The sequence below is a fragment of the Rana temporaria genome, chromosome 1 (assembly GCF_905171775.1).
Source record: "Rana temporaria chromosome 1, aRanTem1.1, whole genome shotgun sequence".
NCBI classification, from domain to species: Eukaryota; Metazoa; Chordata; class Amphibia; order Anura; family Ranidae; genus Rana; species Rana temporaria.
The window spans coordinates 677152416-677167555 of NC_053489.1; the positions used below are offsets into that span (position 1 = coordinate 677152416).

The 15140-nt window shown below is 43.1% G+C and overlaps 1 protein-coding gene across 1 annotated transcript; it reads right to left on the reverse strand.

The window, feature by feature from the left end:
* Window positions 1-8289: 8289 nt before the first annotated feature.
* On the reverse strand, window positions 8290-13102 carry LOC120925078 (vomeronasal type-2 receptor 26-like). Its single transcript, XM_040335957.1, has 2 exons — window positions 13020-13102; window positions 8290-9229 (listed from the first exon to the last, which is right to left on the reverse strand). Exon 2 carries the CDS (start codon window positions 9213-9215, stop codon window positions 8337-8339), a length of 879 nt encoding a protein of 292 aa, XP_040191891.1. The 5' UTR covers window positions 9216-9229; window positions 13020-13102; the 3' UTR covers window positions 8290-8336.
* Window positions 13103-15140: the final 2038 nt, after the last annotated feature.

Here is a 15140-nt window from a genome sequence, read left to right on the forward strand (position 1 = left end):
CGTCGCAGTGTTCTTACGTCGTTTCCGTAGCGCGGTACCCGTCGTATACTTACCCCTGCTAAAAGCAGGGGTAAGTATTGTTAAGTATGGCCGTCGTTCCCGCGTCGAGTTTGAAATTTCCTACGTCGTTTGCGTACGCCGATTCACGAACACGCGCGTCGCAAGTCTAGCTCCCGTCGCAACCACTGACGTCCTATTGACGTCAGTGGGAGCAATGCACGCCGGGAAATTCCCCGGACGACGCATGCGTATTTAAATCGGCGCGGGAGCGCGCCTGATTTAAATATGACACTCCCCTAGCCGCGGAATTTGAATTCCGCTGGGGGATTTAGGATCCGCCGTCGCAAGTTTGGAGGTAAGTGGTTTGTGAATTAGCCACTTGCCTCCTAAACTTGCGGGAGCGGATCTTAATTCACGTAGATCGAGCGGATCTATAGATCCGCTGAGCTACGTGAATCTGGCCCTGAATATCTAGCATAACAAATTACTAAATTGTATAACTTTTATTTCTCTCGGCATTGCTCATACAGGAAAGTAGTTCTTTAGTAAAACATTATTAAACATCTACTTCAGAGAACAGCCGGACATTCTTCTATTGGATGAAAGTTTAGAGACACATTTAGAATTTTGTATTTCTTGTGTCTTATACAGTAAAATCTTTTGCTATCACTGTTGTGTTGGATTCCCCTGATAGGTCATATTCTGGAGGCTTATCGCCATATGAGGACTGAGAGAAAACAATATCTCACACATTGCATCAGATTGTAGAGAATAGTAAAGCCGGTGACATCATTCTTCATTTTTAGAGGATTCTAAACCTTCTGTGTGCCGTTCTCCCGGGACTACTGACACCTGAGCTGAGCGATCACCAGAGACGTCCACAAGACGACACATGATTACAGGGGTGGGACCGCTCCATTCAGAATAGAACAACTAAGTCACCAAAGAAGAAACCTGAGATTTTATTGGATGAAAGTTTCTGCCGGATTCCCCCAGGAAACAGACGCTGAATTTACCGATCACCATCTGCTTTCCAATACAAACTCTCCTCATACAAGACGTATTGTGTCTCTTCACTTTAACTATTCATTCCCTTGTTTAGTTTAGGCTAATAGTAATAAGATACAAATAAATGAAACAATAATAATAACATCAATTTTATTATATTTCATAAAACTAGCACTATGCAAATAATTGATACAATTGCATTGTGATGTTCATTGTACACAATGCAGCCCTAGTTTGATATTGGTGTCCAACTATTGATGCTTATGGACACTTGGTCCTTATAAGGTGCAGTACATAAAGCAGATCAATACATCACTTAGGTTTATTTCAATCAATTATTCAATAAATAAATAAAATAATATGAGTGGCTTTGTGGCATGTGGCTATAGCCCAGCCAAAGCCTTTGCTTGCACAGATGATCCGCGTACACACGATCGGAATTTCCAATGGACTTTTTTCATCAGAAATTCCGATCGTGTGTGGGCCCCATCTGACTTTTTTTCCGTCGGTGTTTAGAAATAGAACATGTTTTATTTTTTTCCGATGAAAAAAAAAAAAAACGATAGGAGATTCCTATCGTCTGTGTGGAACTCCGACGGAGAAAAACCCCACGCATGCTCAGAATCAAGTCGACGCATGCTCGGAAGCATTGAACTTATTTTTTCTCGGCTCGTCGTAGTGTTTTACGTCACCGCATTTTGGATGGTCGGAATTTGGTCTGAAGCCTCGTACACACGATAGGTTAACCAGAGGACAACGGTCTGAAGGACTGCTGTCTTAGGTTAACCGATGAAGCTGACTGATGGTCCGTCACGCCTAAACACCATTGGTTAAATAACCGATCGTGTCAGAACGCGGTGACGTAAAACACAACAACGTGCTGAAAAAAACGAAGTTCAATGCTTCCAAGCATGCGTGGGTTTTTAACCGATGGTTTTGCATACTAACCAATCTATAGGTTAATTTTAAAGCAAGTTTGCTTTTTTTTAACCGAAGGTTAAATAACCCAGTGTTTCCCAACTCCAGTCCTCAAGGCACACCAACAGGTCATGTTTTCAGGCCCTTTGTTTAGATAGTTTGGAGACCCCTGCCATAGACTTTAATGGAGTTTACGGTTCAGGGCCAAACTTTCCCCCTGTTCAAAAGTTCTACTGTGACCCGCAAAGGGGTGTGTTTGGCCCATCTCCAGTAGTGAGATTTTAGTACTGGGGGTATGTGAAGGCTTAATATTTAGGATTCAGTTTTGTTCAGTTTATACTAAGGCCCCGTACACACCATAGAATCCATCCGCTGAAAAATCTCAGCGGATCGGTTTCAGCGGATAGATTCTATGGTGTGTACATTCCAGCGGATATTTATCCGTGGATATTTCCGAATTCCAGCAGATAAAAATTTGTAGACATGTCTACAAATCTATCCGCTGGAATCGGAACCAGCGGATCGATCCGGTGGTCTGTACAGACTCACCGGATCGATCCGTCCGAAGGGATCCCCCGCATGCGTCGTAATGATTCGACGCATGCGTGGAATTCCTTTGATGACAGCGTCGCGCACGTCGCCGCGTCATCGCGGCGACGGCGCGACACGTCATCGCGAGGGGATTTCGGCGCGGATTTCGATCCGATGGTGAGTACACTCCATCGGATCCAAATCCGTGGAAATCCTTGAGAGGATTTATCCGCGGATACGGTCCGTTGGACCGTATCCGCGGATAAATCCTCTCGTGTGTACTAGGCCTGAGAGAAAGCATTGAACTGGGATATAGTATATTGTATTTCTTGCAGGGAAGTATTAGGGTTGGAGACTAATGCCGCTTACACACAACCGTTATTCATGTCATTGAAAAAAAACGATGTTTTTCTCGACGTGATACCTCTCAAGCCTACCTTGCCTACACACCATCGTGAAAGGAAATGCTCGAGCAAAGCGCGGTGACGTACAACACATACGACGGCACTATAAAGGGGAAGTTCCATTCTAATGGCGCCACCCTTTGGGCTGCTTTTGCTGATTTCGTGTTACCATGTGTTATTAAAAGTTTGGTGAGAGACGATTCGCGCTTTTCAGTCTTTGTGCTTTTCAGTCTGTTACAGCTTGACGAATGTGCTATCTCCATTACGAACGCTAGTTTTACCAGAACGAGCGCTCCTGTCTCATAACTTGCTTCTGAGCATGCGTGTTTTTTTCGTTAAAGCCTACACACAATCATTTTTCACGACGTGAAAACCGACGGCTTGAAAAACGATGAGAAAAAATTAGAGCAGGTGCTCGTCGAGAAAAATGCTCTGGAGCATGCACACGACCGTTTTTCACGACCAAAAACGGTCGTGTATGCGGCATAAGATGATAAAAGCATCTGGAATTAATCTTATTTTATATGCAGTGTTGTGTAATGTTATGGTAAAGAAAAATACTGCGCTCATTCAAAATAGCAACAAGCCGCAACTAAAAATGTTATACAACATTAAACACAATAGGCAAAAAAGAAGAAAGCTGCGCTAGTAAATAAGTGATAATGTGTTGTGCTGAAATCAGCACAACGTGTACAGAAAAAATCAAGGTCAATGAACCTCAATAAGCTGTCAAAAATTGTGAACAAGTCCTGGTGTATATGGTGAAACAGTCTGACCAATAAACAGTCATCTGCAATCCACCGTGAAGTCCATATAACATAAACACAAATATGGTCAACTTTAAATATTCTCCAAAGTGCACATAAATCCACAGCATCCAGAAGAAGTGATGATAGAAAATGCCTCCACCACAGTAACACACTGCCGCTTACCAAAAGGCCATGATCTCTTAGTTATAGGAGATCAGGAGATGCATATAGTGTTAACATCCACAGGGGACTCTTCACTAAAGAACGTTTACTGTATTATGTGCCTTATACGGTATACCGATGCAGGATATGCCATAAAAAAGGGAGGAAACTCACATAGCATAACATCCGTATAAGTTTTAACTACTTCCCGACCAGCCGCCGCAGTTCTACGGCGGCAGGTCGGCTCCCCTGCGCGAGAGCCCGTACAATAACGTCGACTCTCTTAGCCGCCACTTGGGGGGCGTTCGGCCCTGACTTCCGTGCGGGTGCCTGGCGGGCGCGATCGCCGCCGGGCACCCCGCGATCGCTCGTTACAGAGCGAGGACTGGGAGCTGTGTGTGTAAACACACAGCTCCCGGTCCTGTCAGGAGGATAAATGCCTGATTGTCTGTTCATACAATGTATGAACAGCGATCAGTCATTTCCCCTAGTGAGGCCACTCCCCCCTACAGTTAGAACACACCCAGGGAACATACTTAACCCCTTCCCCGCCCCCTAGTGTTAACCCTTTCCCTGCCAGTGGCATTTTTATAGTAATCCAATGCATTTTTATAGCACTGATCGCTATAAAAATGCCAATGGTCCCAAAAATGTGTCAAAAGTCTCCGAAGTGTCCGCCATAATGTTGTAGTACTGAAAAAAAATCGCTGATCGCCACCATTACTAGGTACACGCTATAACTTTTGCGCAAACCAATCAATAAACGTTTATTGCGATTTTTTTTTAGAAAAATAGGTAGAAGAATACGTATCGGCCTAACCTGAGGAAAAAAAATAGTTTTTGATATATTTTTGGGGGATATTTATTAGGGTAAAAAGTCAAAAATATTCATTTTTTTTTAAATTGTTGCTCTATTTTTGTTTATAGCACAAAATTCGCAGAGGTGATCAAATACCACCAAAAGAAAGCTCTATTTGTGGGGAAAAAAGGACGCCAATTTTGTTTGGGAGCCACGCCGCACGACCGCGCAATTGTCAGTTAAAGCGATGCAGTGCCGAATCGCAAAAAGTGCTCTGGTCTTTGACCAGCAATATGGTCTGGGGGTTAAGTGGTTAATAGGTCATAAAAAATGTGCACTTACATCAATGAGAAATGATGCAGGCATAAAAACATCAACAATCAAGCCGGCCGGCTCCTCGAACATGCAGCCCATATCTTCCGGGTCTGATCGTGTGACGCGGTGACATCAGAACGTCACTTCCCAACGTTTTGTCTCAATGGGGACGTGATCCCGGGATCACGTGAGACTGACACAAACCAGAAGTAGCTGGAGGAGACGTAAGACGGCGCTGCAAACGCCACGTCTTGTTTATATTTATGCTCATCCTTTTTATCTGAATGTAAGAGTCCACACGCTACACCAATAAAGTTTATATATCTTTTAGTCAATATTTCACCATTGGAGGCATCCTTTTCTCCTTTTCCTCTCCTATCCATATGGTGCACTGAGCACCTATTAGGTTATTGGATCCTCTGGGACCAGTGGGACCAATAAGGGCGAGTGGCTGATATATACAACACTGGAAAGGACCTGGAGAGAACTGGACAATATCCTCCTGGAGACGTTTACACCCATACTACATGCACTCTTTAGTGGCACTAAGGTGAGAGTTTTGGGAGACTGGGCCCGGATTCTATTGTGACACACACACCTGCATTAAGTCACAAACTCTAGGGAAGAATTTGAAATCATCCCTTCAATATTTGTCATAGGAGGACATTTATGTTTAGGACATTTTTTTTAATCACTTTTTTGTGTCACCATTACACTTTATTTGTGGATCAACACCTTTTAGGAGAATCTGCAGGGATTTTGTCCTGAGCGCTTATAACCATTTTATTGAATTTTATTTTTGTGTACAGTGAACACTATTAGATACTGCTGCTCTGGATCATCATATTTTATTATTCTATATATCACTTTCTTTACTCATTAGTAATGATGAGCCGAATACCCCCCTGTTCGGTTCGCACCAGAACTTGCGAACACACCATGTTCGTGTGAACTTTAGAACCCTATTAAAGTCTATGGGACTCGAACGTTTGAAATCTAAAGTGCTATTTTTAAAGGCTAATATGCAATTTATTGTCCTAAAAAGTGTTTGGGGACCTGGGTCCTGTCCCAGGAAACATGTATCAATGCAAAAAAAGTTTTAAAAAACGGACGTTTTTTCGGGAGCAGTGAATTTAATAATGCTAAAAGTGAAACAATAAAAGTTAAATATTACTTTAAATTTCGTACCTAGGGGGGGTGTAAAGTTAGCATGTGAAATAGCGCATGTTTCCCGTACATAGAACTGTCCCTGCACAAAGTGTCATTTCTGAAAGGAAGAAAAGTATTTTAAAACCGGACTTGCGGCTATAATGAATTGTCGGCTCTGGCAATTCAGAGCGAATTCATTCATAAAAAAAAAAAAAAATAGCGTGGGGGTCCCCCCAAATTCCATTACCAGGCCCTTCAGGTCTGGAATGGATATTAAGGGGAACCCCGCCGTCAATTTAAAAAAAAATGACGTGGGGTTCCCCCCAAATATCCATTCCAGACCCTTCAGGTCTGGTGTGGATTTTAAGGGGAACCCAGTCTTCCCCCAGCAAGGGGGAAGACTGGGCTTACCCAGTGATGTAGCAGAGGGTGCGTCAGAGGGTGCGGGGTCACGTGACGGGTGGCCCGCCTCCCCTATATAAGAAATGTCACAGCTTCAGCCGCTCATTCGCTGGGCTGTATCCAGCGGTGAGAGGAGGTCAGCGATGCTGCGCTCTGGATGGATGGATCTTCTCATCGCTGGACTGGAGATCACCCGCACCCGTCGCTGGATACAGACAACGTTGGAGCAGGAAGCTGGGAACGAGTGTCACCGCTGGATTTTTTTTTATTAATAAAGGACTTTTTTCTACGGTGTGCGTGTGTTTTTTTTAAACTATTTACACTTGCTTCGTGAAATGGTAGGGGTACAATGTACCCCATTACCAATTCACATGGGGGGGGCAGGATCTGGGGGTCCCCTTTGTTAAAGGGGTCTTCCAGATTCCAATAAGCCCCCCCGCCCGCAGACCCACACAACCACCGGGCAAGAGTTGTGGGGATGAGTCCCTTGTCCCCATCAACATGGGGACATCCTCCCCATGTTGAGGGCATGTGGCCTGGTACGGTTCAGGAGAGGGGGGGCCGCACTCTGAGCCCCCCTCTTTTCTGCGGCCGGCCAGGTTAACGTGCTCGGATAAGGGGTCTGGTGTGAATTTTTGAGGGGAACTCCACGCCATTTTTTTTCAATTTGGGGTGGAGTTCCCCTTAAAATCCACACCAGACCTGAAGGGTCTGGAATGGATATTTTGGGGGGAACCCCACGTCATTTTTTTTTAAATTGACGGTGGGGTTCCCCTAATATCCATTCCAGACCTGAAGGGCCTGGTAATGGAATTTGGGGGGACCCCCACGCTATTTATTTATTTTTTTGTTATGAATGAATTCGCTCTGAATTGCCAGAGCCGACAATTCATTATAGCCGCAAAGACGGTTTTAAAATACTTTTTTTTCCTTTCAGAAATGACACTTTGTGCAGGGACAGTTCTATGTGTGGGAAACATGCGCTATTTCACATGCTAACTTTACACCCCCCCTAGGTACGAAATTTAAACTAATATTCCACTTTTATTGTTTCACTTTTAGCATTATTAAATTCACTGCTCCCGAAAAAACGGCCGTTTTTAAAACTTTTTTTTGCATTGATACATGTTTCCTGGGACAGGACCCGGGTCCCCAAACACTTTTTAGGACAATAACTTGCATATTAGCCTTTAAAATTAGCACTTTAGATTTCTCCCATAGACTTTAACAGGGTGTTCTGTGGCTTTTCGAATTTGCCGCAAACTCCCCTAATTGTTCTTTGTTCGCCGAATAGGCGAACAGGCAATGTCCCTACTCATCCCTACTCATTAGTAGCGCAGAAGTTTTCACTTTTACAATATTAACAATTATTATGGAATACACCAAGCCAAATAAATTATATTTATTATTGTATGCAGATGTATCCAGCTATATTAATACATTCAAGTGACACTGACACTAAAAAATGACATTACAAGCAGCTTATAAAAGAACTTGTTTAATAATTACCTTTCTGGAGGGTGGGTGAAATTCTTACCATCTTGAAGAGTGATGGGTGGTGCTGGTATCTGACACTTTGTGATGGTTTTGTTCCCCTCTGGAGTCTGTGGTTCCTCCTCACTAAATGACTACTTTGTTCTGTAGTGATGTAACAGCCGGTGGGAGGAACCACAACACCCAGCAGGGGACAAAGTTTCCAACAAACCCAAAGTGTCAGATACCAGCGGTGTCCTTAGTTCTTCAAAAGAACAAAAATTAGACTCACCATCTACCGGAGAGGTAATTATTAAAAGTTTAATTGTAACAAAGTTCATTCTGAATATGCTAACAAAATACAAAAATTTACAATAATAGAGATAAAGCTATAACTTCTGGTAACCCAGTGTTCCTCCATAAATATTAGTGGATAACTATTTTTGTATTCAGGTCAGGTCTGAACAGAATTATGTAACATTTGTGGAAAAATATACAGCCAAGAAGTCCAGTACTTGATGCCATTATAGCAAACACCTCCACAGCCACCATGTATTTCCCTCTGGTGCTCAGATAGGCCGGAATCATGGCAATCCAGACACTGCAGAACACCAGCATGCTGAAGGTGATGTACTTGGCCTCATTAAAACTGTCCGGTAATGTCCTGGCTAAAAAAGCTATAATGAAGCTCACAGCTGCCAGAAGCCCCATATATCCCAGGACAGAGTAGAAGCCGATAACTGAACCCTCATTACACTGAATGATGATCTTCCCCTGATTAGAGTGAGTGTCCTGATCCTGGAAGGGGGGAGAAATAGACAACCAAGTGACACAGATTATTACTTGAACCAGTGAGAAGACACAAATGATACAATAGGGCAGTTTGGCTCCCATCCATTTCCTCCAGGGACTCCCAGGTTTGGTGGCTTTGAAAGCAATACACACCATGGTACTTTTGGCAAGTAGAGAAGAGACGGCAACTGAGAAGATGACACCAAAAGAGGTTACACGCAGCATGCAGGTTATATCTACTGGACGTCCGAGGAACAAGAAGACACAGAGGAAGCTCAACATGATGGAGACCAGGAGAAGATAGCTCAGGTTCCGGTTATTAGCTTTAACAATGGGGGTGTCCCGGTAATGTATAAATATCCCCAATATTAAACCAGTCAGAAGAAAACAGAGAATGGAGACAGTTGAAAATGCTGCAACAATTGGATCATCAGTGTAGGAGAGAAATTCCATCAATTTTGGAACACACCGATCCTTCTTCTCATTTGGCCATTCATCATCAGGACATTTCATGCAGTTTTCACTGTCTGCAGGAAGAAGAATACAAACACAATGAGTATCTGGGTCAGAGCTTCTGAGGAAATAAATTGTCTTGTGTTGTGTCTAGTGCAGAGCTTTACAATAGAAAGGGAGACAGTACAGTTTCAATACCATAAAATACAATAGGGTTATGAGGGACTTACTCATAAGTGCTTAAAATCTAATAATTTGAGACAAGTGGGAAAAAAAACTAATAACTGTGAAGGAGGAACAGATGGAAGAATTCAAAGTTCAGTTTTTAGGTAGAACTGATGGACAAAAAGTCACCAGTGCATCATATACCTGGTGTGGTGGTGACCAGGGACACTGATTTATTTATTACTTTCAATAATTTTTATGACATTTTCAGTGAAAACATGTTAACACAGGTACAGGTTAATATGTTGCATCATATACACAATAACAGGCTGCATCAAACAAAGCTTTAGTATACAACGAGATCTAACATACCCTCAGTGGTGTGTCTATTACGTCTGTATACACTGTAGGAGGAGATGACACCCCACTCCCAACACCCCTCAAGGTATCTAGCTGTGTCAGGGAGTGGGGGGAAGCCCCCCTGAGGATGGGAAATAAAAACAACATTTTTTGTTATAGATTAGATAGACAACGATAATAGGATAGACCAATATCTATTGCAACGTTTCTGAAAGGTGGTTGTGTGGATGGTCATCCTTGAGTTGGCTCAAAAGGTCCAACTAACTGTGGGTAGAGAACTTGTATTAACCTTATTTTAGACCACAGGTGTGATGGCAGATGTGCCAGTAGGAAAAGAGAAAATAGGTACACCATGTGTGATGGCAGTGTCGAGACACCCTGACTGTCAGTTGTGAGCCAGAGGGATACATATATGTGGGTGTCTACTGGCAAGGAGATGGTACGCTGAAGGTCAAGGTTTTGGCTGGACTGCAGTCAGAGTTGGCTACATAACCGTAATGCCTCTCAGGACAGACAAGGGGTATAGTTGTGTCTCTATGGGAGAGTCCTGTGTCTCAACCTTTAGAGTAACATGGAAAAACATAACAAGGCAAAACTGAAAGTCCGAATAGAGACCCAAGAAAAGAAGAGAGTGAGAAGAAGGAAAGAAGGAAAGAAAAGACAAGAAAAGGGAAAAGGAATAGAGGCGAGCACAGAAAACTTAGACGGTGTGATACTCGCTTCCCTATGTGGATCCAGAAGGGGGAGAGGTGGTAGGTGTCAGAGATATGTATCTAATCCAGGGTTCCCAGATGGCATCATGTTTGTCAACAGTATCCAAGAGGATGCTCACTGTCTTTTCCTGGGCCAATATCCATGAAATGTTCTTCTTAACCAAGGTAAAGGAAACAGAAGGTTGCTTCCAGGCTTGGGCAATTGTCAGCTTGGTCCCAAGGAGGATAAACGTAATGAGGCTAATTTCGGTGTCCCGGGGCTAGGAAAGTTAAGGACATCTATTTGAGGAGTCTTAAGAAAGGGTCTGTCTGTAATTTTCCTAATAGCTTGGAAAACTCTATTCCAGAGTCCTCTAATCTTGGGACAATCCCACCATGTGTGCAGCATGGATCCAATGTGTCCGCAATTACAAAAGCACAGAGGTGAAGCACTCAGGTAGATTTTGGCGATTCTTAGTGGGACAAGATACCACTTCATTAGGACTTTTAGGTTAGCCTCAATCAGTGTTGTGTTCAATATGCCCTTTGAGGCTGATTCTGACCCTCTATGCCATTCTATGAGTACCAACATTATGAAGGCATCACTATAATATGGCAGATACAGGGTCCCCAGGCATACAGCTCACAAAGAGCACCGTTCCCCCAAATGCCAGGGCCCATGATCGCAAGGCAAGAGTCCCCTCCAAAAGCCTCTGTCCCCGCTGAGTCTGTCACAGATAGATCTACAAACTCTTCGTCCACTCTCTGCTTGGCAAGCTGTGTGACACAGAGTACTTGGGAATACATGGGAACCTGCTCGAATTATCAAAGAAGCCAATTCACCAAAATCATATATAATCGAGACCAAGTGTGGACAGAAACTGAGACGAAACAGGCGTCATCTTCGTCCAGACACTGCTGCGAATACATCATTAGAGGAACCAGATGACAATAGAGATAAAGAACAAGCCCATGATGGCACAGAAGTTCTAAACACGAATATTGAGTCTACTGAGGATACAGAGGACAGCAAAAATGTATCAGCAAATTATAATGCTGGGAGTGACTCAACTGGACACCAATCCTACGAGTGATGAGCCAGCCGTTACTTTTTCTCTCTATGGTCGAGCTATTAAACCAAAAATATGGAGGGACTTTGTCTCATATTAAATGTTTCATACTTGAGAGGGAAGATGTAATGATGTGTATACTTCAAGTTAAATTTAAAATGCCTAGTTTCTTATGCATGTTAGGAAACGGTTAACAGTTTTAGTCATGTGATCTGGTGTGATATGTTGTAAGATGATTCTCCTGAATAAACACCAGGCTCATGTTTAAGCTCCTTGCTGTCTGTCTATACTTGGTGTTAAAACATCACAGACACTACCCTGTTGCAGGAAATAAAACTTGTATTAAAGATAATTGCTTTCTGTCACAGTGTAAAGGCGCGTACACACGATCAGTCCATCCGATGAGAACAGTCTGAAGGACCGTTGTCATCGGTTAACCGATGAAGCTGACTGATGTTCCGTCGCGTCCACACACCATAGGTTAAATAACCGATCGTGTCAGAACGCGGTGACGTAAAACACGACGACGTGCTGAAAAAAATTAAGTTCATTGCTTCCAAGCATGCGTCGACTTGATTCTGAGCATGCGTGGATTTTTAACCGATGGTCGTGCCTACTAACGATCGGTTTTGACCTATCGGTTAGGTATATATCAGTTAAATTTAAAGCAAGTTGGCTTTTTTTTAACCGATGGTTAAATAACCTATGGGGCCCACACACGATCGGTTTTGACCGATGAAAACGGTCCATCAGACTGTTGTCCTCTGTTTAACCGATCATGTGTACAAGGCCTAACTTCCTAGTCCCATCGAAGGTACAGCCAGACAAATACACAGACAGTTTTCAGGACCGTGGCATTACACCCATGATCTACTGATCTTAGGTGCAATGCTTTAGGCCTCGTACACACCAGCGGATCTGTTCGATGAAAACGGTCCGCGGACCGTTTTCATCGGACATGTCCGCTGCCGGATTTTGGTCTGATGGCTGTACACACCATCAGACCAAAATCCCCGCGGAAAACAAATGCGGTGACGTGTCGCGACGTGGCCGTGACGATGACGCGGCGACGTGCGCGACCCTGGAAGGTCAATGCTTCCACGCATGCATCGAATCACTTTGACGCATGCGAGGGATGGCGGCCGATCGGACATGTCCGGTGAGTCTGTACAGACGACCGAACATGTCCGACGGACAGGCTTCCAGCGGACATGATTCTTAGCATGCTAAGAAACATTTGTCCGCTGGAAATCTGTCCGATCCGCCGGAAAATTGTCCGGTCGGACGTACACACGACCAAACATGTCTGCTGAAACTGGTCAGCGGACCAATTTCAGTGGACAGATCCAGTCGTGTGTACGAGGCCCTAGAGGTCCATTATAAAAAAAAAATGCATATTTTTTTACATGCAACAAATGTGCATGTATTTATTTTTTTGTAAAGGTGAACTTATCTTTTAATTATAATGTGCAAAAATACCTATTGATGCTGTCAGAAAAAAATGAGGATAAAGGAGAAATTCAGTATTTTTGAAGTAGTAATTGAAGTAGCAGCAAGTATACAAATACAAACTCTACCGGAAATGTTGGAGATCTCTCCTTCTGGACACGAGACGCACTCATAGCAGCATTTATGGATGGAAGAACCAAACTTTTTTCTGCTGCCAGGTAGACAGGGATCTGAGCACCGAGATACCGGAACCTGAAATCAGATATTATTATTATTATTATTTAAATGTCCACATACAAGACTATACAATCTAAGTGTTACAAATAGGAATGAGGTTCAGTTTTTTTTCTCTCCCATGAGTTCAAGGTGAATTCTGCAGATCCGTTCAGAGGGCAGTTATTTTGGGGTTTTCATTCATTTGGGGTGTTTATTGATTTCCATTATATGTTGATAGGGCCTCTATTTTAGGTTACACTTTTTAAGTGCCTGGCTTCCCTTGAAAAAATAGAAGGTTTTGGTTTCAGGGGTAGTGCTTTGGTGTTTTCAGAAATAATTTTCTTATTTTTGTGTAGCACTACCCCACATGAGCCGCCAGAATATGTGGGTTCACCACCCCTGTTGACACCACCAAAGTAACGCGGATAGGTAGTTTCCTGGCTGTCACACAAAGAAAAATACGCACACACTTGAACAATAAAGGATTAGGTTGTATTAAGATCAAAGAATAGTATAGCAGGCAAAGGACACAGTTAACCAAAACTATCAATAAACGAGGTAGTGCAGCAAAGGAACAATGCGACACAGTACAGTACACATTTAGGACATGCAGACCCATCCTTTAGGACTGAAGGTATAAACGATAGCTCTCACGTCAAGAGATATTTCCCAAGTGAGCAAAGAGGACTGACAAAACACAAGGCTAGCTCACTTGTAAATCCTTATTTAGAAGAGACTAAGCTTCAGAAAGTTTGTCAGGGTTAACACACACAACTAAACTATGTATTGGGTTCTTCTTCCGGCTTAGTTGGGGCCCTTACATTGGCACACAGTGAAGGATGAAGTCCCTTTAAGATGTGAAGAAATCATAATGATCCCTTTGAGATGTAAAGTAATTAGCAGAGTTCTCTTTATATGTGAAATAGGTGAGAGGTCATTTTACAAATATTGATTTGTAACAAGAGAAAATGGGGGGTTGTAATATGTATGACCATTTAAATAAAGAAGTTGAACTTGAGCGGCTAATTATTTCCATAGATGGCTTAAACTTGTGTTAAAGTAAATACAGAGTTCTGCCTAGCAGGGGATGGCAGGATTAATTCAGTCAGATAACCTGCAGGCAGTATTTGTAGAAGCAGTTAGGAGTATTGCATTAGAATGGCAGACCCTAGCAGTAGATGGGTTATGAAACCCGTATTGATTGCAGAGGTCTGTACTATACAGTGTCCATGACTTGAGCTGGCTTGAAAAGCAAATGCACTTGCAACAAGAGTAGTGTAAAGTGGTTTAGGAACCCTCTCAATTAGTCCCTATGCCAGTGGTTCTCAACTCCTGTCCTCAGGACCCACTAACAGGCCAGGTTTGCAAGATAACTGAAATACATCACAGGTGATATCATTTGAGAACCTACAAATGTAATTTGTGTAATCTGTGCTGCTTTCACTAATGCCGCGTACACACGATCGGTCCATCCGATGAGAACTGTCTGATAGACCGTTTTCATCGGTTAACCGATGAAGCTGACTGATGGTCAGTCGTGCCTACACACCATCGGTTAAAAAAACAATTGTGTCAGAATGCAGTGACGTAAAATACAACGACGTGCTGAAAAAAACGAAGTTCAATGCTTCCAAGCATGCGTCAACTTGATTCTGAGCATGCATGGATTTTTAACTGATGGTTGTGCCTACTAACGATCGTTTTTTTTTTCTTCTATCGGTTAAGTATCCATCGGTTAAATTTAAAACAAGATTGCTTTTTTTAACCTATGGATAAATAACCGATGGGGCCCACACACGATCGGTTTGGCCCGATGAAAACGGTCCATCAGACCGTTCTCATCGGTTTGACCGATCGCGTGTACGTGGCATAACAGAATTGGTTGTATTTTCTCCCTGCTTTACAGGGAAAAGAAACAGCCAGATTGTTGATCTGTGTGAAGAGACCTGTGTGTTTGTAAACACAGGACTATGTACTGTGATTGGCTACAGCCGATCAGCAGGTCTCAGCCATAAATCATTTGCCAGTGACAG

Bases quoted from the DNA above. Each gene is read 5' to 3' on its own strand.
- LOC120925078 (XM_040335957.1), bottom strand. From the start codon at position 9,215: ATGAAATGTCCTGATGATGAATGGCCAAATGAGAAGAAGGATCGGTGT.